The sequence below is a fragment of the Theobroma umbraticum genome, unplaced genomic scaffold, assembly GCF_002168275.2.
Source record: "Theobroma umbraticum cultivar Fairchild unplaced genomic scaffold, ASM216827v3 scaffold_228.0, whole genome shotgun sequence".
Lineage (NCBI taxonomy): Eukaryota > Viridiplantae > Streptophyta > Magnoliopsida > Malvales > Malvaceae > Theobroma > Theobroma umbraticum.
The window spans coordinates 1,947,517-1,974,881 of NW_018397274.1; the positions used below are offsets into that span (position 1 = coordinate 1,947,517).

The 27,365-nt window shown below is 31.9% G+C and overlaps 2 protein-coding genes and 1 pseudogene across 2 annotated transcripts; 2 read left to right on the top strand and 1 right to left on the bottom strand.

Moving 5' to 3' along the window:
* Window positions 1–5,378: 5,378 nt before the first annotated feature.
* On the bottom strand, window positions 5,379–10,474 carry LOC110427297 (uncharacterized). The gene is made up of 5 exons (XM_021442792.2): window positions 9,918–10,474; window positions 7,960–8,010; window positions 7,414–7,476; window positions 7,202–7,318; window positions 5,379–6,017 (listed from the first exon to the last, which is right to left on the bottom strand). The coding sequence occupies exons 1-5, from the start codon at window positions 10,254–10,256 to the stop codon at window positions 5,808–5,810; spliced, it is 780 nt and encodes a 259-aa protein (XP_021298467.1). The 5' UTR covers window positions 10,257–10,474; the 3' UTR covers window positions 5,379–5,807.
* A 4,729-nt stretch (window positions 10,475–15,203) lies between these two features.
* On the top strand, window positions 15,204–16,095 carry LOC149526419 (protein FAR1-RELATED SEQUENCE 5-like; annotated as a pseudogene).
* Window positions 16,096–19,208: 3,113 nt separating this feature from the next.
* Window positions 19,209–26,877, top strand: LOC110427253 (S15/NS1, RNA-binding protein). The gene is made up of 5 exons (XM_021442732.2): window positions 19,209–20,262; window positions 21,151–21,233; window positions 21,750–21,861; window positions 24,619–24,671; window positions 26,428–26,877. The coding sequence occupies exons 1-5, from the start codon at window positions 19,305–19,307 to the stop codon at window positions 26,569–26,571; spliced, it is 1,350 nt and encodes a 449-aa protein (XP_021298407.1). The 5' UTR covers window positions 19,209–19,304; the 3' UTR covers window positions 26,572–26,877.
* Window positions 26,878–27,365: the final 488 nt, after the last annotated feature.

A 27,365-nucleotide genomic window follows, 5' to 3' on the forward strand; every position in this document is an offset into this window, starting at 1 on the left:
CGTACGAACTACAAGTCTAAAAACTTCATGTTTTACAAGTAAATTCAATTCCTCCTTAATTGCATCTTTCCCCATTGGTCAATCATTTTTATATCTACGTTCTTCAATAAATATAAGTTCAAGATCCTTGTTTTTTTTTCATAATATGGAGTGCTATATTATATACAAAAATATGATTAACGTTTATTTACCAGTTTCTTTTTTTCCCATCATGACATAATTTATTGAGATCTCTTTATTTTCTTTAATTTCAAGCACTTGAATTTCTTCTAGAATTTTTATCAATTATATCACAGGTCTCTTCTAGAGTTTCTACTTCCTCTTTTTGACTATTTTGAATATTTACCTTTTTTCTTTTTAGAGGATTTTATTTTTTAAATAGATGGGTCTCCACGCTTTTGAGGTGTATTGTCCTATAGGGACATCAGTGCTAATAGAAGCATTTGCAGCTAGTATATAAGGTTTAGTTATTCTCTTTAAGTTAGTAAAATATTTCTGGTAACTGATTTATTATATTTTAGAAAAGAATTACTTTTTGAACTTTAAATTCATATTGATTTGTGCGAAGATTAAAACTAGATAATGATAATTAATTCTAAGAAATTTCCTTTTTCAACTGCTTATTTTTTCTTGTTGATAATTTTAAATATTTAATTATAGATGATTTGTAGTCAACATATATTTTTAACCTGCTTTGAGGACTCATCTTTGTGCATTGTGGCAGAGCAATTGGAATATATACTGCACATTCAAAAATTATGAAATGGGAAATATTTAGTTTCTGATCATAAATCAATTGTATAAGGGAGAATGTATGATAACTCGTTAGCCTGATAAGTATAAGTGCTGCTGCATGCAAAGTGACATGCCTCCAAACAAAAATTGAGAGTTTAGATTTCATAAACAATGGCCTTATAATTAGTTGAAAGTGTTTAATAAACGATTTTACTAGACTGTTTTGTGTATGAGCATGAGCGATAGGCTGTTTAATAATTATTTCAACTAATACACAATATTAATTAAAAGCTAAAAATGTAAATTTACCAACATTATAAAGACGAATAGTCTTAATTACATAATCAAGAAAATGTGCTTGCAAACATATGATCACAAATGTCAAATTGCAAGTTGATAATAAAAACACATGTGACCATCTAGTTCATGCATCCATTAAAACTGTAAAATATCTAAATGGTCCACATAGTGGATGTATGAATCCACATATATCACCCTAAATATATTTAAAAAATATATAAAAATTAAGTCCCAACTTTAACTAGTGATGGCCTTATAATTAATTTGCTTTTGGAGTAAGTATCACATGAAAATTCATTAGATTGACAAATCTTTTAGTTTTTCAATGGATGATCACATTAATTTTCAATAATTTTTCACATTATTATTGATTCGGAAAAGTCCAACTAGTCATAACAAACATCAAAACCATTAGTAAACTTTAAGTTTGCTAGAGTATAAGTTTCAATCATTTTAATATTTGTATAGTACAATCAATAGAACAAAATGAATAATTTTTTTTAACACACATTACTTACTCGAAATAATTGATGTAATGTAGAGGTATTAATTGTCTCTTTCTTTTGTTGTCTCAATATGATATCCATACAGATGAATATCTTTAAAACTTAATAAATTTCTTTAAGACATTAAAAATAATATATCTTCTATTATAAACTTTATTCCTTAAGGTAGTAAAATATTGACTCTTCTGGTGCCTTCAATTAATCTTGAACTACTAAATATTGTATTAACATTAGTTTTTTTATCATCAAATTGGAAAAATATTTTTTGTCTTTAAATATAGTGTGTGTTGTAGCAATGTCTACTAGACATATATTTACATCATAGATCTTAGATCTAATAAGATGAATATCTATATTTTTTTCAATAAAAAAAAGAATATATACAATAAAAAACTTGCAAGTAAACATAAAGAACATTAAATACATAATTAAAACAAATAATAAGAATATATCATTTAAATATGATAAGAACATATTAAAGAATGTTCATAATATAATTATACTAAAATATATCAATTACTATTAAGTTTATTCTTGGATATTTTCATTATCAATCAAATGCTCAATTCTTTTTTCAGGATAAGAAAATCAACAACAATATTTTCATTATCAATCATATTATCAATTCATATTCAGGGTGGACAAATATCTTAATGTGCTATATCAACTTGGCCATAGTTAAATCATCACAAGATGTCTTAGTTTTCCCAATGATAATAAAATTTAAGGCGTAAAACAAATACATGACGAATAGTCCTTCATGCCACACCAATGATAATACATTTTCTATATTCTTTTTATTATTTCCATTTTTATCTTTTCATTATTCATCCACTCCTGATGGGTTGAAGTATTCATTTACTTTTGGTAGGTTACAAGTACCCATGCACTTTGGATGGGTGATCCACTTATAATGGGTTATCTACTTCTTGTGCATTATCAATTTTTAATGGGTTAAGGCATCCATCCACTTCACTTCTAGTGGTAAAAATATTTTTAGATTTTGATGGTAAAATTATTCATCCGCTTCTGGTGGTTCTTAGATTTTGATGGTAAAATTATCCATCAAAATTAAAATTATCATTTCTAACGGTAAAATTATCATTAGAATTAAAATAATGATAGTGTAAATTATTATAACAACCTCTTCTATGTTTATAATAATAATTATTAAATGATGTTGCATTTATTTTAGGAAATGGATGGATTCATGACCATGACCATAATTATTAAATGATATCATATTCACTTCAGGGAATGAACATATTTATAATTTTTTTATTGATAGCTCATTTGTCACATTCACTTAAGAAAATAAATATTCATTATTTTTTATTAATAGCTATATAATAGCAAATATACTTTTCAATCAAAGAAAAAAATATAATATATAATACATGATAGCAAAATTCATATTAATGTTGATTTTCAAGGAATGAAAACACTAAAGAGATATCAAATCACTTATCTGATTTGCTATAACCAGAAATTAAAGACCAATAACTGAAATCTTTTTAAAGTTTGAAGATGATGAAAATAAAATAATACTAAACACTTACCGAATTTGCTAAAACCAGAGATCAAAACAAATGATGAAAACAAAATAATTCCAAAGCTTGAGAGATCAGAGGATCGTATTGATAACGTGTTATAAAATAAATCTTAAGAAAATAACTATAAGATAAATATAAGAAAAAGTATTTAAAAGGAAAAAAAAGTATGTAGATGGAGTAAAAAGATCTTATTTAAGTGTGTATTTACAAATGAAGTGAAAAAACCTATTTATAGACTAATAGCCCCTTATCTAGATTGATTTTACGAGATGAAGATAATTCTAAGAGATTAGATGGATTAAATCTTAATGTTGATCCAATCTAATTTATATTCAAATCTATATATAAATAGCACAAATGGATATTCATAAAAATATTCATAACATATTTCACTTTTGTAATTTTAATATTGTAAACATTTGACTTTATATATTTATTAGCATAAAAATTCAAAATAAAAAAAATTCATTTTTAACATAATTGTTGTTATCCCTTTTTATTGAAGTTAATTACAATCCAAAAGTTGAATCTTCACTTTCCCACAGATTTCTTTGTATACATGTTACACATCATTCATTAGCCCATTGTCGATAATAACATGGGTCGAAAATTATTAAATTTTAGTAGAAACTTTCAACTTAAAATCAATTGACTATAAGTGTCTGTTTAGTTTAGCTTCTTTTTTTTTAGTTTATCTACTTCTTAAAAACAAAAGTGAGGTTAAATAGGATTTTTAAGAAACTCTTAAAAAAAAAACTTTTTTAGAACAAAATTTTTAAAAAATTGTATTCTCCCTCTCCTCTACCTCTCTCTACAAAGACTACTAGAAAAAAAAGGCCTAATAATAGAATAGCAAAATTTAAGATTTTTTTGTTTAGATTAAAAAAAAAGATTCAAAATTTAAAACTGTATTAAGATACTATTTAAAGGTTTTGTCTCTTCTTCACCAAAAGATTTTAATATCAAATACATGGTTTCTGATTTTTTTTTCTTTCTTGAAAAATTGAAGCATCATATGGTCTGATTACTTGCTAGATTAACAAAAATATAATACTATTACCTCCACTATATAGGTTTGAGAGTTATTCCCTTTTTTTTTATGAATTTGTTTGATTTTAACATTTGAAATCGTATATAAACTCGAAACAGATTTATTTCGTTTTAATTTATTAAGTACTTGAAGATGGCATGAATATTCTTTATGATAATTTTAACCAAAATAAGAACTTATATAATTTATTTTATCAAATAGTTTTAATTTAATTTTAAAAATTATTATATTTTATAAGAATTTTATAATAACTTTTAAACGAAAAAAAAGTAGACAAATAGGCTCTTACTACGATATTCTTATTATATTTATATTTTTAAAGTACTATATGTTTAAGAAATGTGAAATTTCTTTTAAAATTGTTTTGATACTCCTCCTCTCATGTAGAGACTGCAAACCTATCACATGACATAAATCAATAAAAGGAGATCCACAAATGAAGATAGTATCAGCTTTGATAACATACTAAATTTTTTATATGGATATCTAATGTAAAACCAATTAAGATAAACTTATATTATATTTTTATATCCAAATTATCCTTAATTTGACATTTATCGAAATTTCTTTTATATCGTGGATTCAATAAACATTGTTTTGAAAATATTATTTTAGGACTAGATTTGGTGGATCTAAATCCTAACATATTATATTAGTTAGGGAAGCTTTGAGGTGGAAACAATCAATGAAGGCGAAAAGAGAGAACAATGAGGAAAAGAAGACATACGCTGTCAAATCCTACCAAATGTACACAATATACAGGACAGCGCTCACTCTCTCTCAAATGTTTCAAGCTTTTATTAATTACTATTAATGTAAGTGCTTATTCTTCTCCTAATGTCATAAACTTCTTTTGTGTATTCACTTAATTATGAAGATGATTATTTCTGGGATCCATTCTTTTGCTTCCATTTTAGCTTCTACTATACATGCGCATTTACCAAGGCTAATTACAATGATAGTGGTCGATAGGTTCGAGTTCTTCCAACTCTCAAGCCAATGAATGAGCTAGTTTATGGCGGCCCACGCCTGTTTTACTTAGCAGTAACAGGTAGCATGCTGATGTCCTATTACTCGAGCCAAATAACTAAAGCAAGACTTAGGGTAAACAACAGCTAATGAAACAGTAGCTAGCAATACCCACCACCGTCCATTTTTATATCAACATATACATTTATATATATATATATATATATATATATGAAGCCTTAAAGCAGTTTACATAATAAATGAGTAAACAGAGAAAGAGACCATTAAATTAGATTATTGAAAAAAGAAAAGGTACCCAGTCATGCAATTATCTATAGAATAATTACAGTTACATCAGTTAAAACATTTCTTGGAAGAGAAAGGATGAGGGTTAGCCTTAAACAATTCTGGACAAAGGTAGAAGAAACCTGCAAAGAAAAGAATCTGACTTTGTATCTAATATGTTATGCTGTCTACACTGCCTTCAATACCTCCATTAGAGAAAATACGCTTCCGCATCAAGGTCAAGCAGTGATGAAGGAATTGATTTTACTACTTACAAGAAATGGCAAATGCGGTTACGACTATTAACCATAAATCCCTCTAGCGATCTTTAACTCCACTTTAATTTTGAGGGGACAAAGAATTATCAATTTACATCTGTCAGCTAATTCCATAAACAACTTCACTACCTTAATCATCCCCAATAGGAAGATTTAGATCTGGTAGCATAAAAGAAGCCTCACAACTCACCACGTCCTGTACAGATACTTCTCTTTCATTGCACCCGACACTTGAGGGCTGAAAAGCTACTTCTCTTTGCGGGGATAACTCTGAAATAGTATTCTCTGGTTCAGGAAAAGCCATAGTTGTTTTGGTTGGCTGATGTGATTGATATTCAAGCTGTAGAGAGAAATTGGGGTAACAGTTAGGTCTTATTCAGCATCTCGCCTCCATATTTAGCTACTTGCAAATATAAAGCACCTCAGAGATGGAGATAGCACAGGTTTCATTTTTTAACAATTAAGGACCTACTGTCACTGTGTCCTCATCAACATTATACAGATAGAATCAAATAAAAATGATTTATCATATAAATGTATGTATATAACTACAATTATTTATTAGTATACACCATTAACACCATAGTTACCAGTGATGAATGTCGATGAACCCATAGTTGGAAGCACATGCAGAAATGCTGTTAACTTTACCAGCAAAGTATTTTGATTATAGTTCTCCATACAAAATTATAATAACAGTAACATAGACCAACCAGCTGTCTTAAAACAACATGCATTCCACACACCAAAAAGAACAACTAAGAAATTCTATGCAAAACTCAAAAACATTCACAAGAAAATGCAGGCCTCTATAAATGAATATCAGCAAAATGCATCCAAATCTTTTCTAAAGATCAAAAGCATTTTCTCTGCTATAGCAAAAAAATTTACATTCAAAAGTACCATTCCATGAACATTAGACTCAAGTGACAAATTAACACTTGTGACAGATAATAAAAAAGTTCATTACTGTAAGACCATGAAGATTCAACCGCCTAAATTTTGCTAGCAAACAATTGCAATGTCTATCTGGGACTTCTCTACATTAGCTGCTAATGCCATAGCATTACAAAAGCTATAATTTGGATTATCATGCCAAATTTCAAAGAACCATAGATATCGAAATACAAATTTTCACTCAAAGTTTAATGAGTGCATTTCAGCCATGAAAATAAGCTCTGATCCTATTACAAGTTCACAAACCAAACACCTAAGAAATAAATGAGATTGGTTGTTTTAGTCTAACTATAAAGAAATAAAACCATGTCCTACAAGATAAACAAAGTGATTCTGAAATATTCATTACCATATGAAGCTTAGATTTGTGGTATATACTGCAAACCATAAAGGAATTATAAGAAAATAAAATGCTGAACTGTGTTGAAGTATTGCCAATGAAGTTATGTAGACAAACTTATGTTTGTCATCAGCATCCTCACTTATGTCCAAAACAAAAAGGCATCCATGCAAAATAGCAAATGCACTAGCAGCCACACTTGCTGAAAGAGGGAGAGAACTCTTCACCTTTATTCTCTTAGAGCTCTTATTTGTGGCTTGCTCTTTCTCGAATTTGAGCTTTCTGCTCAAAGTTTCATTTATGGCTCTCAGATTCTCAAATTTGAGTTTGACTATGTCTAATTCCTGCTCAATTAGCATAAAGTTAGATATTCCAAAATAAAAATATCTAAATATAAAGGGGGATAGGGGAAACGGTAAGTAGAAGTTAAATAACCTACATTTTTCAAACTCTTATGTTCCTCCAAGTGCGAACTCATCTCCTCTTTAAGTTCAGGTAACGTCTGCATACAACCAGAATTTCAATACATTATCAGAAATAAATATAGGAAAAGAAGATTCTAAGTGAACTTGTACTCTTTGATAACATGTCCGCACATATAGATTCAACTACATTAATCTATTTTCAAGCCATTAGAGTAGATCTTTGGTCTTCAAAATTACCGCTATTGCGATCAAGGAAACAATTAAATGCTAAATATGGTGACAATCAATTTGGAAAGCATTTAATACTAGAAATGACATGATAAGACAGTAAAAACATGCTACATTAGTCACACTCCACATGTCAATTTTCATATAATAGTTTAAACAGGACAAATCTATTATGCAGTCAATTACGCTCCATAGGACAATGGGTTAGAACTTAGAAGAATATATATATATATATATATATATATATATAGTAGACAATATCAATAAGGCCCCAAGCCTATTGTTCCATGCAATGTCTAGAAAGAGCAGGGCATAATGTTGAAAATTTTTACCTTTTTCCTTCTAGACCTCTTGGGGGGAGTTGTCTCGTTCGTAGCCGAAACCTGAATTATATCACACGTGGTGGAGCATATAATAGTCAATAATCTTATTCTTCGGTAACTTAATTAATTATACAAATTCGGGAAGGGGAAACTTCTGTAAAAAAATCACATGCGTAGTGAAGATATGGAGACATATAAAACAATAGCGACTATTCTTGAAAACGTTGTTTGTGAAGCATTGGAAATCAAAGTCATTTTCAAGAAGAAAAGCCAAAACTAGGCAAAGATGCAGGAAATATACCAAAGGAGGAACGTTCCTAAGAAAGTTCCCCCCACCCACCAAAAATAAATTCGTAGAGCAAGTGGCAAGTGTTTACATTTATAAAAATACGACATAGCATCATGCCGCTGTTTTATAAGAAAAAACCAATAGCTTGCTGCCACTTCAATAACCCAAAACGAGTCACATCGGATGCTCGTGACCGAATTTGCCCCTTTGGCCCTTTACCACGTGCATTCAAAGCTTGACCCTTTCAAAACCGTAAGAAGCCCACCCCCCACACACGCAGTTCAAATGCAAGTGTAACACACCCCACAATCCCAAGTTCTCATCCTTGGACTTTGGTGCTTCTTTATCCACACCTTTTCTTTAAATAACTAAATAAAAAAGAGGATATGATTTTCAAGGTTTGGTAAAACCAATAACCAACAAGTCCGCTTATGCCATAAATTTGGTGACAAAGTGGTCCCCACTTCAATGAACAAAAGGGTCCTCCCAGCTTTTTGCCTTCATTTTCCCACAACCGGGTGTTTTTTCTTTTTCTTTTTCTTTTTTTTTTTCAAGTCTCTCAATTCAATGCCTTTTACATGAAACATTAAATTGACTGGGATTTCAACCTTTTTGGACCAAAGACTCCATCGACAAGCTGTCACTTGTGGGAATCACTGCCCAATCAATAAATTTTGTTCCCCTACAAATAAGGGGCTTTGTTTGTGATCAAAGCTGTCATGCAGATCCAATGATGACACCTCAGAGCTAAAGAGAAAAATTTTCGCGTACGACCACACTGAATCATTCCCCCTTTGATGAAAGCACCCAAAAAGAACGCATCAAAGTGCATAGCCTCTAACAACACTACACCAAACTGCATGCAGACCTATTTTGCCACGAAAACACGCCACCGAAAATTCGGGCTACCATATTATTTTTCTTGACCACGTTGCCCCTCCACAACTCAGAGGAGTTTGACCAATGTTAGGGAGAATTTCGTCATTTTAATGGAACCCCATAAGGTATTGACTCAAAGAAGGGACTTCGATTTCAGGACACTAAAGACATAGTTGATGGGGAAAGCTGAAGACACCGGAATGACGAAAATGTTCATTAAGGGAAAGGTGTTCTAGTCTTTTTAAAAAGTGGATATGACACGCGGAGCTTTGTAATAGTAATGAAAGTGAAGGGGGAAGAAAACGTGACTGTCTATACGTTGAATGGAAGTCACCACAATTTCTCTTCGAAGCATAAAAGAAATTCTAAAAAGATTATTTGAACAAAAATGAAAAAGAAAAAAAAAAGAAAGTCATAAGTTTAAAAGAAAAGGGCATTTCAGTCAACGCAGTTTGAAGACAAAATCCCGTCCGGTGGCCGGAGAGCATGCTCGATCTGGCGTTAACGTCCTTGGAGATGCACGAGAAATCCCCATGCAAAAAAGACATAATCGTCCTCTGAAAAATCTTACACATAAAAAGAAAACAAAAACTCCGACAAGAAATGAAGCCCTAAACGAAAAATCGAGCTGACAATTGCCAAAACGACGTAAATCTCGCACTTTTCTAAGGGCAATTTCGTCAAAAAAACAAAAAAAAGGGCGACAACAAGAAAAACCACCAAAGTGAAAAAACAGAGTTAACCACACGACTCACTGAGTCGTAAAAAAAAAAAAAAGAGGGGTAACACGTAAACGAACCTTAGATCTAGCGTTATCAACCGGCTTTAAAGAAGGACGGCTAGACCCCTCGGAGTCGTCAACACCACCGCCTCCGCTAACCGATGTGCCACTGCTCCATGAAAGTGGAGTGGTGGGGCTGGCTCGTGCTGGCTCGCTTTTCTTCCTAAGAGCCTGCTTAGACCGACGTTGATGGACACTCCACTCGAGTTGCAAAGTGAGCGAGCCACAGTTGTTCTTCGCTGACTGATTTGGCGGCGGTGGCGGTGGCGGAGGCTCCGCTTGGGCGAGGCTCATTATCACCTCAGCCACCAACATGTCATTGGTCATCGCTTCTTTGACCCACTCTTCTTCACTCATACTCCAACTTGGCTGAGTTTCCCCAAAAACAAAAAGAAGCCAAAGGCAAAGAAAGAAAGAAAGAAAGAAAAGAAAAAAGAGATGGTGGCGATGAAGAGACTGAAAATAAATAGGGGGTCTTGAATTTATATGTGAGCGACAGAGAAGAGATGCTATGTTGACAATCCTCGCTTTTTTCAATTTTGTTATTTATTTATTTTCCCTTATTTGGGAGATAGGGTTTGGTCGCAAAGCTATGCGGATCAATTTTTTCTTCTCTTTTAGTTTCTTTTTCAGTTTCCTTTATCTATCAAAAATTGTTTTTTTTAGGTGGGGCCAATCTGACACGTGGCAGAGATCGTCCAGTGCGCGAGGTTTTTGCTTCATGTTTTAGATTAGTTGAGAGAGACGGGGTAAGGGTCAAAGTCTTAACATAAAAGGCTTCAATGGTGGTCCCAATGCACGCGCGTCCAAGGCTCGTGCAATGTGCTGCACCGCTCGCATGATTCTTATTCTTATTCTTATTATTTCTTCTTTTAGGTTTATTCTAAAATTGTAGAGCCTAACTTAGGTAAAAGATATAATTATATAAAGTGGTGGAGTGTAAACTAGTTACCACATAAGGGACATACTTGCCCCTTTATTGATCGAAATTCGTTATAGTAATTGAAAATATCATTTATGGTAGGAGTAAATTAACCAATGTTGTGCCTCAGCCCGCCCACAGCTTCTTAGCTTTTTGCCTTTATATATATATATATATATACACACACCTACTCTTATTTAGTAACAACCAAAAATACTCTAATTTTTAACTAAAATGATTACTTTAGAAAGAAACCTATTGTCCATAAATTATATTACGCTAGAAGAAAGCTTGCTATGTATTGACTCATCTCTAATTATTTACGAGTATGATCAACTTTTTAAGAAATATTTTCATTATTGATATAATCAGAGGTAAATTGAAAATAATGATAGAGATGACGGTCATATTTTTTAATTTTATATTTTTATTTTAAATTTAATTATTAATTTAATTATTAATTTTATTAATTATTTTTATATAAAATTCTAAATCTATTAATATACATGACTCGGTAGACAGTTTTTAAAAAAGAGAAAGAAATCCATTAATTTTTCCTATAACCTTATTTCTACATATCTTGGTTGCCAACAACCTTTATAGGTACAAGAGGGCAGATGCGGCCCTACATTTTAAAGAACAATCGCGCTCACCTCAACTTAAGTCCTATCATTTGCACTAAAAGTTCTGATTTGAAGCTTTTTCTTATTATTTTATTATGTTTTTAAGTACAAAATAATTTTTTAAAAAATAAAATTACTTTAAAGTAGAAATTATATAGTTATGGTCTCACTCTCCATTTATATTTTATTTGAAATGCCTTGAATTTTTATTTTAAATTTTCAAAACATTTGAATTATTGAAGAGGTAATTTTGTAATAAAAAAATAAAAATAAGTGTTTTGATCGTTCAAAACTGTGTTTGGCAATCATAAAAGCGCCTAAAAGATAAGAAGATATTTTTGCGATTGACTCAAAAACTGCGATAAATAAATACTTTTTAAACCAAACCAATAAGCCTTGGATATTAGGTTTATGACAAATTATTTTTTGACATTTAATTATTTTATGTCAAATTCCCTTCAAAAATATATCCTCACCGAATAATCAAATGATAAATGTTGAAAATAATATTAATTTTAAGATCAATTTTCTATCCTATTCCGGTTAAAGAAACATATTATTATTACTAAAAAATTATCCGAATTTTTTAATTGAAAAATAAAAGAAGAAGAATGAAAGAAATTTAAGGGAGCAATTCTACGAACAAAGGCGCGCGTTTAATGGAAACCGTACGCGACAATGTGTTTAATCGGGAAGTTAAAGCGCTATCCGCTATCTTGTTATGGTTGAATTGCCGACTTGTCACCCAACTCAGAGCTTGTCGAGGTTCCATTGGTCAGTATAAAACACGCTCCTTCTTTATGCGTGGAGACAGAATTTTTTCCTGTATTTAGTTCGTTATGTATGAAGAGTGTGACTGTCTGCCAAACTCCACTCTTTCTGGCACTCGGTGAACTCCCCACTTGTTAAAACCTTTGACACGTGCCGACCACGTAGAATGGTTTTGGAGCGTGTGAGAAAATGGAAAAAAGGCTGGTAAATATTTAACGTGGCGTGAATGTGGGCTTTGCTCACATGGGGAGGGTATTTGGAATTTGGAATCTGGTGGGTTTTGACTGAAGAAAAACACCGTAAGATTGGAGGATGATGTATGAACATTAAACGGGGTGTCGTTTAAGTATGGCCACAAACACTATGAGCTAGCCATCATGATCATAGGTGGTATTTGATATTTTATAATGTAATATGATTATATGTAATGTAATTATAAGTAATGTGATTGTAAGAAAAATGACATTACAGGGTTTAGTATGTAAGTAAAATAATAATTAAAATATAAAAAAAATAATATTACAGCGTTTGGTTTACAAATACTTTCTTGATAATGTAATGTTAATTTTCAAAATTATCCATAGTTATTAAAATACAAGTTTAATATATTTATATTTTTTATTATTAATTTTTATATAATATCATCTCTTAAATATATTTTTAATGTCATATATTTTATTTTTATTTATTATTATAATTTTCTATATTTTATTTTTAATATATTTATATTTTTTATTATTATTTTTTATAAATATCACTCTAATATATTTTTAATCATCTATTTTATTTGTATTTATTATTATAATCTTATATATTTTATTTTTATTTCTTTAATATATTTTATATATATATTTATTTTATTTTACCTATATTATATAAATTTTAATTTTTATATTTTTATTTTATTTTAATTTTTGATTCTTATATTATATATTTTATTTTAATATATTTATTTTAATTATAAACAGTATAAAATATTTTTAATAAGGTAATAAAGTTGAAGGGTAAAATTATATTTAAGAACATTGCAGAGTGCAATATAATGTGATTGCATTGGTTTTGAACTACAATCACATTACATTCCTTGGCTGTAATGTGATTGCATTGCAATCTTACATTGCAGTGGTATATTGTAAAACAAACACTGCAATGTAATTTAATTGGACACATTACAGGGAATGTGCTCTCACTTTCCTGATACCAAACGCCACCATAGTCCAAAGGCTGCATGATGTACGAGTGGGTAAAATCAATTCAAATCAATTATTTATTTAAATTAAATATAATTTAAGTAAAATAATTTGATTTAATTAGTTTATTGAATTAATTAATTTAAAATATTTAAGTCAATTATTTTTGTATCGATTTTCAGTTTTAAAATTTTTAGACCAATCTATTTAAAAAACCAAACTAGTTATATATTTATATATATATAAATATGTATAATATATTTTTTATATATTAAGAAGAATTGATAGTAAATTTAATTAATAATATACTTAAAATATTTTATGGTATTATATGTACATATACAAATTATAATTATAGTAATTTAATATTAATTATATATAATTATTTATAAATTTTTATTAATATGAAATTACAAGTTATATATTTTAAATGATATAACTTAAAAGTTAATATTATAATATATGATAGTAAATATCTTATATATTAATATGTTATAATTATTATACTTTATTTTCTTTTAGAAAGAAAATTTTATTGCTTTATTAAGTCTTAAAAGATGTACAGGAGAATTTACTTTTCAAAGAAGAAGAGAAGAACAAATTAAATTCTTTGCATTCTACGAAGATTACATTAGTATACAATTTAAATCCAACTACAATTGAAAGAAAGAATAGAAAAGGCTATGAAAATTCATATGATGGTAATGGTTGTCCAAAAAAAAATTCATATGATGGTGATGTCTTTTCGATATAGTTTCTTTGTTCTGCAACTTAGTGTTTTGATATAAATATTTCAGAGTTGATCATGTTTATGGAATTGAAAATTGCTTTGTTTTTCCACCAATAGTTTGGGTAGACATTAAATTGCATTTAAATATGTTGACATTTTTAATCAGGATTCTTTGTTGTGGCATATGATGATTGGTTTGTTTGAAGTTTATTGGAATTTTATTTGTGCTATGCAAGCATGTTTTTTCAAGAAATTGTTATTTTAACTTTTGGAGAACTTATGAAGTTTAGATTGGAATTTTTGAACATGGAATGAACTTTGAGGTTCTCAGTGGAAATTGGGTTTAATTTTGCTAAAAATATAATCTTAGATTTTTGTTATAAGTTCATAATGGCAACTCTTGCTGATGAAGAATTCAAAGTTGATGGGATTGATTGAGATTAGGATTGTGAAAATATATTAGATTTGATTGGGAAGAATCATGATGAACTTGAGAATGAAAGATTAAATAATCAAGAGTGTTTAAATCCATTTGTTAGAATGGAATTTTAATCACCGGAAGAGGTTTTAGAGTATTATACTAAGTATGCAAAGCATGAAGGATTTGGAATTCGTAAGCATCTTATAATGAAATCTTGAAAAACTCAAGTGATCATCGAACAAGAATTTATTTGTTCAAAGGAAGGTTATCGTGCAAAAAAAAATCTTGAAAGGGAAGATAAAATTCAAGCACCACCTAATGAGACAAGAGTTTGACGCAAAGCCATGATTTATGTTTCTAAGAACGCTAAAGAAAAATAGTTAATTTTTACATTCATAAGACCCCATACTCATAAGCTCGCTATTCTGAAAAGTGCTTAATTTTTACGTGTTTATAGAAAAAAGATAAGAACTCAACATAATTTGATTAATGTGCTTGATGATTTAGGAATTCATCTTAGTAAAGTCATGTCTATTTTAGTTATTGAATCGAGTGGCATTGATATGGTTGCTTTAACTAAGTGTGATGTTCAAAATTATTTGAGTAATTAAAGACAAAAACAACTTGAAAAGGGAAATGCACAGTTAATGCTTACTTATTTTAAAGAATGTCGATCCAAGAATCCAAGAATTTTTTATGCAATACAAATGGATGTGGAATATCAACTAGTGAATTGATTTTGGGCTAATTTTAGGTCGAGAATGGCTTATAAGTATTTTGGTGATGTGGTTTTCGATCCAACTTATCTAACAAACAGTTATAAAATGCCATTTGTTCTTTTTATTGGAGTTAATCATGATCAATCCATTTTATTTGGTTGTGCTTTGCTGGAATGAGACAAAAGAAACATTTGTTTGGTTATTAAATACTTGGTTGGAAGCAATGTTTGGACATTGTTTAAAAACAATTATTACAGATTAAGATGTAGCTATAACCTATACAATTGCAAAAGTTTTGTCGAATAATACACATCATTACTACATGTGTCACATTGAAAAAAATTTCTAAATAATCTCATTCATGTTTACCACTAATTTGATTATTTCAAAAACAAAATTTTTCAATGTATTCATTATGCATTAGTTCCAGATGAGTTTTAATTAAAATGGGCAAAGATAATTGAGAAGTACAATTTGTGGGACAATAGTTAGTTCAAGGAGTTGTATTCTAGTTGAGAAAACTGGATTCCTGCTTATGTGCGGAGTAGCTTCAGGGCTGGAATGTCTACTACTTAGAAAAGCGAAAGCATGAACAAATATTTCAAAGATTATGTCAATTTGAGTACACTAATGTAAGTTTATGATTCAACATGAGAAGGCCTTTAATGCAAGATACAATAAAGAAAGAGAAAAAAATTTTCAAAATAATGAATTCAAAGCCAATTTAAAGACATTGTATCTAATGAAGAAAAACGCTTCAAACGTGTACACAAGAAAGATGTTCAAAAAATTTCAAGATGAATTGATTCATTCTCAATAGTATATTGTTGAAATCATCGTTGCAAATGATGATATGTACAAATACAAAGTGCAAGAATTTGGCAAAGAGAAACTAGAATATATTGTGACATTTGTTGGCTCATCAATAGCTACAACTAGTTTATGTCACATGTTTAAGTTTGTAGGCCTCAATTAACAGTTCTCATTAAGAAAAAAGTGCACTCATTACCTAACTATTACATTTTAAATTAGTGGACAACAGATGCTAAAAGAAGAGATATTGAAAGTATCTTGAATGAGCAACTTAAAAATAATGCTCCAAAGTCTTCAATGATGTTGTTTAACAGTGTCATGGTTCATTCTTTAGAGCTTTTAGAAAAAGCTTCAAGATCTCAAAAACATTACAATGTAGCTATCAGAGGTTTGCAATGACTATTTGAAGAGCTTAATACCTTGAAGATTGAAGATGACAAAATTAGTTACATCGATGTTTTAACAAGCAAGAATGGTCATAAAGATGTTGTTTCAAAAGATTATGAGTCACATCTTTTGAGTCATAATTTAACATTGCTTAATCAATTTTATGTGACTATGAAAGGACGTCCTTGATCTTTAAGAATGAAAGGAGCTTTAGAGCAAAAAAAAAATAAAATTCAAAGAAGTGTTCATTTAGCAAACATAAAGGTCATATAAAATGCACTTGTCTATTACTAAAACAATCAAGGTAATGTCTCATATTCTGAAATCTAGTATAGTTTTTTTCAATTAATTGAATGTGGTTTTTAAGTGCTAAACACTTTGTTTTTAGACAACTTTAGTATTTTATAACTTTTTCCTTTAATTTTTTTGAAGGTATCCTAGTTAACAGATAATGTTGGATCTTAATGCAACTAAAAATGTTAATTTTATTCATACCGATTAAGTATTTCATTACTCTAATAATGCTCCTATTCTTTACTTTGTTTAACCATGTTAATTAAGTTATTTTAAAATTTAAAAGACAAAACCTTTTTAGTTAATTTCTTTTTTATCTTATTACAAATATGAATGATGTGAATATTTTTGTACATATAGGATTCAAGTGAACCTCAAAGTTGAAATCAAGGATAAGGAAGTATGTTTTTATAAGTGTGATGAATGATTTGGACTTTCCTACCATTTCTATGCATTTATATAGCACTACACTGCACATTAGTGTTTTTGTGGCAAAACAAAATAGTTTGTTAATGCTGGTTAGATTGGCAATGCTTTCGTAATGTTCAAAATTTTCATTTGTTTAACATTTTTACTCTTTTCTTAGCACTGCCCAAATATTGTTTACAAGTAATGTTCAATTTTTCAAACAAGAATTAAGGATCCTTAATTGGTCTCATGTGTTGATTTTGATTTAATGTGTGCATAGGTAAGAACAGGGGCTTGCCCTTTTTGTTAAGATCTGGATTTGGGTCTTGTTTTTTGAAACAAATTATTGCAAAATTCTACTCTTCGTTATTATATTGATGCCCATTTTTTTTTTCTTGATTAACTAGACTAGTTAAAGGCTACATGCAACTTGTAACATGGATATTACAGAAAGTCACATCATTGCTAGCTAACTTTCATTGAAACTAATATTCAAACAGCCAAGTCCATCCAACTGGCCCAATACAAGTATTAATTTTTTAAAAATAACAAAAAGTAAAAATAATAAAAATAAAAATAAAATAAAAATAAGAATCAAAATCAAAATCAAAATCAAAATGCCTATGCATGTAGTTTGGGTAAATGTATAACATATCGAGCGAAATCATGAGGAGTATACTGTGGACTTTGTTTAGCATAAGAACTGGGATTCCGCAAGATCAAATTACAAGTTGATAACAAGATGGTGGTACAAGCAATATACTCCTCATCTTATCACCTATGTTCTATTTCGGATTTGATTTGAGCAATATGAGAGCATTTACATCAACAATAGAAAAGAAAATACAAATCATATTTATCGAGAAAGCAATAAGTTAGTTGATTTCATGACCAACAAAGGTTTTGAGATAGATGATGATTTTCGATTGTATGATGCCCCTTGACTAGAAACCACAAGCTTGTTGTCAAACGATTTATTGGGGATTTGTTTCCTCGCATGATTAGATTATAAAAGTATTAAAAAAAAATAAGTACTTTTTATAAAGCTAGAATGAGATGATTTTTTTTCCTATTATGTTAACAACATTTTTTTAAGAATTGACATTGTCAAAATTAAGTCACATCATAAATTTTAATTATATGTTATATTTCAATTTATGATGCACAATTAATTAATATAATAAAATGGGTATATAGAATAATTTTTTTTTAGAATATTGCGTAACAAAATTATTGTCATGTGAATAAAGTAAAGCTGTATTTCAATAAAACTAGTTTGCTTCCTAGGCGATGCGCTCAGGATGGTAAAATTTTTTTCTCAATTGAGTTTAGAATATTTATGAAATACATATACAATAGTAATTATATTATCATATATTAATCGTTGGTGTTCATTAACATGTGTAAAATATATAACTATTGTTATTATAGCTATTTCAATGGTATTTGTAGTAGTGCTTTTATACAAAAACACACCTATAAACAGCATAACAAAAACAAAATTTAAATAAAATCTCTAAACTTATGCTAAAAGAGAAAGAGAGATGAAAAATGAAAAAAAATCTAAAACCATGTAACTTTCAACAAATTCAATAGGTCACTTGTCCCGCATAAAAAAATAATTTTTTTTTTATAAAAAATCTAATCCAAACCTAATTCCGTCATTCCTCAAACTTATTTTTTAAAAATTTAATCCAATCCGATCTTAAGTCCGCATCTCAAAAACCTAATCATTTGTCAAGTCACTTAACCCCATCAGACTTCAAGCCCACGCTTTGAAAATGTAACCCTATCAAACTTGCAGCTTACACCTTAGAAATCCAACAATGTATCAAAAACCTTGAAGCCACCTATTAAAGGGGAAAAATCTAAAAAAGAGAAGAAGAAGAAGATAAAAAGGTCAAAAAGTAACAGAGCAATACATTAGTGGAACAAAAAACCCTCAATTAAGTCCAAAGCGAGCCTAAGCCCAAAAGCCGGCTAACCTCCGGTCCAAGTGTTCACCCCAGGGGAGATCTGGTTCAATTCAATTCAAACCCGAACGCTCCAAAGCGAACCATCGATAAACCCACTTCACTCTCTCCAACTCTCCCCTAAAACCCTAACAACGGCTCTCTTCAATCTCCCATGGCTCTCCATCTCGCCAGTCCCAAACGCCGATCCCTGACCAACCCTTCTCTCTTCCACCTTTTATCCACTTTCTCAAATCACCCAAACAGCGAAATCACCAATTCTACCGACAGCAACAGCCCGGGCAATGGCTCCAGCAGCGATAATCCCTCTTTAATCTCTTCTTACTTCAGCGATGTCAAAGCTGGCCTCAAACATCAATCAAATGAAAGACCCACTTCCCCCTCTTCACGAAACCGCGCAAATCCTTCCATTCCCACTCCCAAAACCACCCCCATAAGCTCATTCGTAGCGGAAATCCGCAAGAATCTTTCCGATTACCGCGAACGATCCGCCGTGCCACCTCCTACTGAATCCTCTGCTATACCTTCACAGTCAGGGCCCCATATTTCATTCCAAGAATTATACAAAAGAAATGCCTCAGCAAAACAAGGGGATTCCAATGTAAACCCTGCCAGTTCCGGTCCTGGCCGGAAATTGGGATTTGAAACCATAAGGGAAAGTCTAGGGCAAATTAAAAAGAAACCCGGGGCGACTAATGTGGAGGATAAAGCCGGGCCGTTTTGGTCTTTGTCTCATTATAAGGATAGTTTTAAGTTGAAGCCTTCAGAAGGCAATGTGGTTTATCCGGTGATTGGTGGGACAGAGCTGCCAAAGTCAGTTTTTGGGAGGGAGATGACGGAGAGGACCAAGGAAGGGGAGGCTGCGATGAAGACGGAGTTTGTTAAGATGTACAGTTATGGGGAGTTGGGGATGAGGTTGAAGCAGTTGCGGCCGGAGAGGAAAGGAGGGGAAGGATGGTTTTCCCTGCAGGAGTTGAATGAAAGGTTGATGAAGTTGAGGGAGATGGATGGTAAGGAGAGTGAGTCACGGATTGGTGAGTCTTTTAAGGATTTGCGGGAAAGCTTGTATAAGATTAAGAGGGCTGATGATGAGAAACAGAAAAGGTCCATGAGTAAGTTTTCAACTTGTGAATTTCTTAAGTCTTACGTCAGTTAGCATAAGGTATTTTGCATTGTTTCAGTGGATTGATGGTAAAAAACAAAAACCCTTAAATTTGGTACTTAATGGGGTGAAAGAGGGAAAGCACCAAGGTTATTCTTAGTAATTTGAAAGAATGTAACCTGGGATCATAAACTGGAACTCTATGGGAACTGAAAAAGAAACTAACAGTTAAGCCCTCCTCTTGATAAAAGAAGCATCTGGTGATTTTTAATTATTGACAATTTATTGAGGTTGATAGAAAATATGGCTTATTGGTTTAGTTTTTGCAAATAGGTAGACACTAATTATTTAGATTCTCATTCAAAAACAAGATAAAAACCTCAAGCTAATGCCTGCACCCGAGCATTTAGCTCATTGGTTGGTGCATGATCCCCTGTCTAAAGAGTAAAATTCGAATCCCCTTCTCTCAATTAGAAAAAAATATCCTCAAACTAATGCCTTTCTGGTTTTGCTAATCAAGCGATAGGAATTTTTCTTTTTTGTTGATTTTGGGTGTTTGACACAAAGTTTATTGTGTTTTTAAACCAGATGGCTGTCGCTACAAACACTATTAGACTGCTTGCAGATGAATACTTTGAGAACAGTGTTTCTAATTTTTGTTTTGAATTCTATTATGGGATCTTTGATAGGTTTGATCATTTGAACTATACTATTATCAGTTAGTTTTCTGGGTTTGAACTCTGAGGGAAGCAGGGTTTGTACAACTTAGGCTGTGTAATCTGATAGATATCGTTTGATGGGATATTGCCAATGTTTAGGGATCATGTCCGATGTCCTATGTGCAATGAAAGATGATATCTCTAATATCATTGAATTTATTGATCTCTTGTTTTTCCAGTCCAGAGAATTGATATTTTGGACCACTTGGGTAGAACTCCTAATTTTATGTTGCGCCCTCCAAAGGAGCATTTAGTTGAAAAGGCAAGTTTATTTTTTTCTCCTTTTCTTCTCAGGTTCTTGACTGATTGATAGTTAAAGACTTCAATTTGAGTCTGTGTGATTAACTGTCTTACTGACTCAAACTGCACATATGCATATACTAATCAGGAGCTGTCTGTCATATGCATCTTCTTTGTTCTTCTAGTGCACATTTCTTGCTAATAGAATTGGAAATATGAAATAAAAAAATTCATTCTTATTTGATGCTTGCATTATTATTTGAAAATTTTTTTTTGATGGATATCTGGAATAAATTTAACTTGCTTAGTTGCTTAGTCTTGTCTCCGTCTATAATTTTGTTTTATCTTTTATAGAGTTGTTGTAACTGACCTCTAAGACTGCATTTGACATAAATTGTTGACCTAAAGGTCAGTGTTTCGAGCCTTGCTTAAATCATGCAACCTATCCCTGTGTTACTATGACTGAATTGTTTCAGTAGTTTTACTTAACGAAAACCATTAATATTTTTGCCCTAATTCTTCTACAATGGCTTTGCAGTATTTCCATCCAGATAACATGTCTTCTGCTGAAAAACTGAAAATTGAGCTTGCAAAAGTGAGAGACGAATTTAAGATGTCAGAGTCAGACTGTGGATCTGCACGTGTTCAAGGTGAACTATACTAACTTTTTAAGTAGTATATTTAACCATCATGGCTCCAAGTATTCCTTAATTTGTTGATGTGTCATAGAATATATAATTTTCATCCTTCACATGAATGGTTCTAGCTACTTTATTTGAATTTTTCATCTGATTGTTTCGTAGACCAGTATTGAACCTTATATGTACTGTGTTCTAGTTCCTTTTTGCGTATGTTAAATTAGAAGAGTTTGGTTTATTGTTTTTCAATTTTTCAGTTTCTAGTATTAAATGATAGAATAAGGAACAAGATATAATTGAAAATAAAGTTAAAATAGATGTTCTATGCAAAAAGATGTTATTATCTGGTATGCGGAATCCAATATTCAAAAAGGATGTTCTTTTTGGAATGGTAGCGCAGACTGTGATTTTTGAGAAGATGTAGAGAGCCTGTGAAATATTAGTCTATATTTGGGGTGTAAGCACCATTTGTGGTCCAATATTCAAAGGGATATTCTTTTTGGACTGGTAGTGCACACTGTGATTTCTGAGAAGATGGAGAGAATTTTTGAAATGTTAGTCTATATTTGGGGTGTGAGCACCATTTTGTGTTTTCACTTTTATTTCTGAAAAGCAAATTTCTTTCATTAATAAAGGTTGACCCCAAGTACATGAATGCCGACATAAGTCTGTTGCCATGTGAATAAGTTACAGACTCTTGTTGGCATAGCCGTACATCTCAGCATCAACCTTAAACTCAGCAACGCTGAAGACACTTAAATTTTGTAAATATCCCTTCAGCGAAGCTAAACCCCCAATGTATTCTATCAGCTAGTGTGGACCAAAGAAGTCCTAAACCCCAGTGGCTCTATCCCCACCCCTGTACTATAAAGGATGGCACTGAACACCACTGTTAACACCCATTGATCTAAAGAGTTCTCCAATCACTTCCTACCATCTAGATGTTAGCTGAATTGGACTTGATTGCCTGGCCAAGATGTGGATAGAAGAGATGGAGACTAACTGACAGCACCAGGCACCCCACGGGCCATAACCCTTCTGTTCACCTGGATCACTCGTGACGGCAGAGTTGCAAGAGAGTAACATATCTGGAACCTTTCAGTCAAACAGGACCTGCAAGGGAGTATCCCCACATGGCAATAGGACCATAACCAGATCACAAACAGCAGGCCCCAAGAACAAAACATCTCCACTAGACAAGATTCCCCGGAGTATAGATGCATTCTAATGAGCTTAGAATTATCCGCCTATAATTGATAAAATGGCAGATAAATTAAGATCAAAGTCAAAACTAGTTGTATGACTTAGAGGTATACCCCACCAGATGCTTACCTGCACATTTACAAAATATTATCACTTTCTCTCAATTTTTTAATACTTAATATATATATATATATATATATTCTTTCTCTTATTTTTTTAGTCTCATAATTTTTACTGTCAACCAGCTTTCCATCTCTTATTTTAGACTCTTCTCTTCCCCTAAATGTAAGGATTCTTCATAAATGATCTCTCTCTCTCTCTCTCTCCTCCCCCTCCTGGACCCCACCGCCCCCCGCCCCCCCCTTCTTCTAGACTTAAACTTTGGGTCAAAGACCCCCTCCTCTACAAACTGCCAGCGTTCCTGCAGCCTATCCCCTTCATTACTATCCCTCCCCGATATAGTGAAAGAAACTCATCCAGAAACAAACCCCCCTCCCTGAGACTAAAAGGGTCACCCTCCCAAGTACTCATCCCAACGATCAATTAAACCAAACCATGGCTGACCCACACAGCCTTCTTCTCACCTATCTTTCCCTTTTACATTGAAGCATCATCGATCTTCCCAACTCAAAGATACCCCTCCACTCCCCAAGACATCTCCCCCCAACCCTTACCTCTACTACTTATCACCAGTGTCATCAACAAACCGAGAGAGGCACACAAATAAGACCTCTTTCCTGTGTGTGCTCTCTAGAAAATAAGCTTTTGTGCTATTATGCTTTTTTGCAAGTTTGATTAACATCTTTTTTGGATAATTGAATTTTTGTTCAGTTATCCAAACATTGTATGGATAAAGAATGTAGGATACGTGATCGTTTTTTAGTAAAGTGCTTTGTGGGATATATTGTTGTCGAGTTTAACCTTTGAGGTTTTCTGAACTTTGGGGAGAAAAGAAATGTGAATCAGTTAAGGAAATTTTAATTGTTTTAAATGAGGTCCTGTTCTGATCCTTGGAAGCCTTAACAGCCTTGAAAATAATGGATTTATGAAGGCTATCCATTGCATTTTTTGAGTTTTGATTTTGAGAAAATCATATGGGATGTGTCAACTGCTGTCTAGCTCAAACCCTTTTGTATTTGTCTTGAAAATATCCACTCTTTGATTTTGGCTACGATGCAGGAGTTGCTGCAGCATTTATACATGCAAGTTTAGTCTGCAGCCATATGTTTAGAGATCTGTGGAAATATTTGTATGCTACTGGTTTTCTTCTGTATGGTAGTAAACTCTTAAGTAGGGCTGGCAATTCGTGTTAACATGTCATGTTAGCGGGTAGTGTCCAAATTGTCAGGTCTACTCATAAGTAATAGAGATTGGACAGTTAGATTGGTTGGTGATGCTATTTGTTTTTTACTAATTGGATTAGAAGGATGGGGTAATGAAATATTCCTCAGATATGGAAATTATTTCAAAAATTTGATATTAGTATTGTTAATCTTGGAGTTATTCATCAATAATGATGTTTTTAGTCAAGGTTCATTGATGTCCTTTCTCTTGATTTCCCTGCAGTGGCACAACTCACAACCAAGATCAAGCATCTATCATCAGTTCTGCATAAAAAGGTGATAACATAAATGGGTTCTCATTATACTTAGGTGCTTAATAATGTAATAGTATGTCATATGCTATTTTACTTAACTCTTGGTGATATGAGATGGTTTTGTGAAGTGTTAATGGTTATTGCTTTGCAAATGTTGAGTGATCAGCATGTTATAGGCTCGTAACTTATTTTAGCTTGATCTCTTATTATGAAAAAAAAAAATGGTTGGCGGGAGGGGGGTGAGGAAGAAAGATGCTTGATCTCTTAAGGATGCGTAGAAGAAGAAGCTTGACCTCTTACGGTAAGTTTGGTAGGAAGGAAGGAAAATAGGAGGAAGGGGAAAAGGCAAGGAAAGAAAAAACAAAGGAGAGGAAGGAAAGTTGTTTTTCCTCCTTTGTGTTGGTATGAAAGATGGAAAATAGAGATAATGAAAGAGGACTGGGGTAAAATTGTAAATAAGTTAAATAGAAAGAGTGTTTTTCTCCTGAAAGGATTGGATTTAGAGGGAAAGGAAATGTTTTTCCTTCCCTCATATTTTCCTCCTACCAAATGAAAGGAAGGGAAGGAAAGAAACACTATTTCCTTCTACTCCCATTGCTTCCTTTTCCCTCCTACCAAACAATGTTAGGGATGCACAAGAACAGTGTGTATCCCCTGCTGTGAATAACTCTGATATCTTTTTCTCTTAAACTCTGCCCTAGTTCTATCTTTGCTACTGGTGAGTTTATATTCTCTAATAGCACTGTTGGCTATTATCTTTTTATCAATATCCCTCATGTCCTTTGATTACTTTTGATGTTCCTTTGTTTTCCTGCAAAAAGAAGAAAATGGAGAAATGCCAATGCATTACTATCAATGTTGTCATATATTTGAAATTTTAAATTCTTGAACGCTTTGTCAAGTTGTATGCATTCAAGTGTTCTGGAGATACCAGATATGTGGTTTAAAATGTGAGATCTGAGATTTTGCTAGATGAACTAATGATATTTGGCATGGAGATGACCTAGAAGAGCATTGCTCTTTTGCGAGTTGCTCTTTATTCTTTTCACTTTCCTTGCATCAATTTTTTATTATGTCAAATTTCACTAATGGTTTGCTTGGGAACATGAATTTGGGGGGCTGGATTTGGGTTTGAAGCAACTACATTATTTGAGAACGATTTTAAGTAGTTGCATTTGGGTGGGAGCAAATACACTAGGGACTTTAAAGGGGTCTAATGTTAAGATTTTCTTTATAGTTTCTATTGATTTCTGTTGCCTACCTGATATATCTTTAATAATGCCTGCTTCAGCCACCAAAGAATTTTTGGATCATTGTTAGTGCAGGAAATTTCTTCACATTTTGAGGCTGATACCTACTGGGTTTTCTTAATTTCCTTGGAATTTGCTATTGTCAAAGTAGCATAGTCACTATAATATCCTTGGGATTTTTGGGGGGTGGCAGGGAGAGAGGTAATGTAGTTTGAATGTCTGCTCCATTTGTGAAGTGGCTCTAGCAATCATACCCTTGGCTGGACCTGCATGGCAAAAAGCTGCAATTATATGTTGCAGGGACAATAGCTCTGATTGAACCAGAGGTCATTGCCTTTCAAAATATGAACGTATGTGATCCAGGTTGCTAATACTAAATGGCATTTTTTCTTCATTAGAAACAATGAAGTATATTCTGGTCAATAACATGATTTGTGGAAGTTTATTTTATTAATAAAAAGCTAACAATGTGCCTGAAAATCCAAGGCATTTTATTTATTTTATTTTATTTTAATCATTTTTGTTTAGGATAAGCACTCAAGGAAGGGTCTTATAGCGATGGTGCAGAAGAGGAAGAAGTTGTTGAAGTATCTGCGTAGAACTGACTGGGATTCCTACTGTCTTGTTCTCTCAAAGCTTGGTCTCAGGGATAATCCAGATTACAAGAACTAGAATGGTCAGCAAGAGAAGAGCTAGAGTAGAAAACTTTCAGAACCAGAGTACACAACTATGTAACATCTTTTCCTTATACCTGCCTATATGAAATTCAATGAGGTTGATGGACAATTTTTCAGCTAGATGGAGGAAAAATTCAATTGAATTTTTTTCTTTTTACATCCTTGGTTTTTGAGACACATTCTATGCCTGTAGGAAATGATTGTAAGATTATTTGAGTTCTGAATTAACAGCCGAAGTATGTAGGGGAAGTGCTGGAGAAATTGTTCATATGTTTCTTTCAATAAAATCCTATTTCAAGAAGCTTGTTGCTCTTGCAGTGGAATTTTGTTGAGCTATTTCACTTTACAGTCATATCCATCATAGTCCTGAATATAGAATACTAAAGCCTTGTTACATTGAATTGGAATGATTGATGCATAGAAGTAAGCTTGTGTCCTATTAGATTCAAGTTGTTGAAACATTAAATGGGATTAGATTTCTTAGGGGTCAAAAGACCCTTTCAGTTCTTATACTCTTTAATTTTATTCAATTTAATCTTTGTACTTAAAATAAAAGTAATTTATTTTTTTTTATTTTAAAAATTACATTAATTTAGTCTCTCCTTTTAATAGTATTTAATTTTGCTGTTAAAGGATGATGTTAGTGCTGATGTTGGTGATGATGTATCACATTTTGATGATGTGGCATGTTATGTGGCATCAAGTGATGACATGGTAATGTCACGTGACATTATACGATGATGTGGTAGTGTTGACGTGGTATTGGTATGTTGACATGTCCGTGTTAGG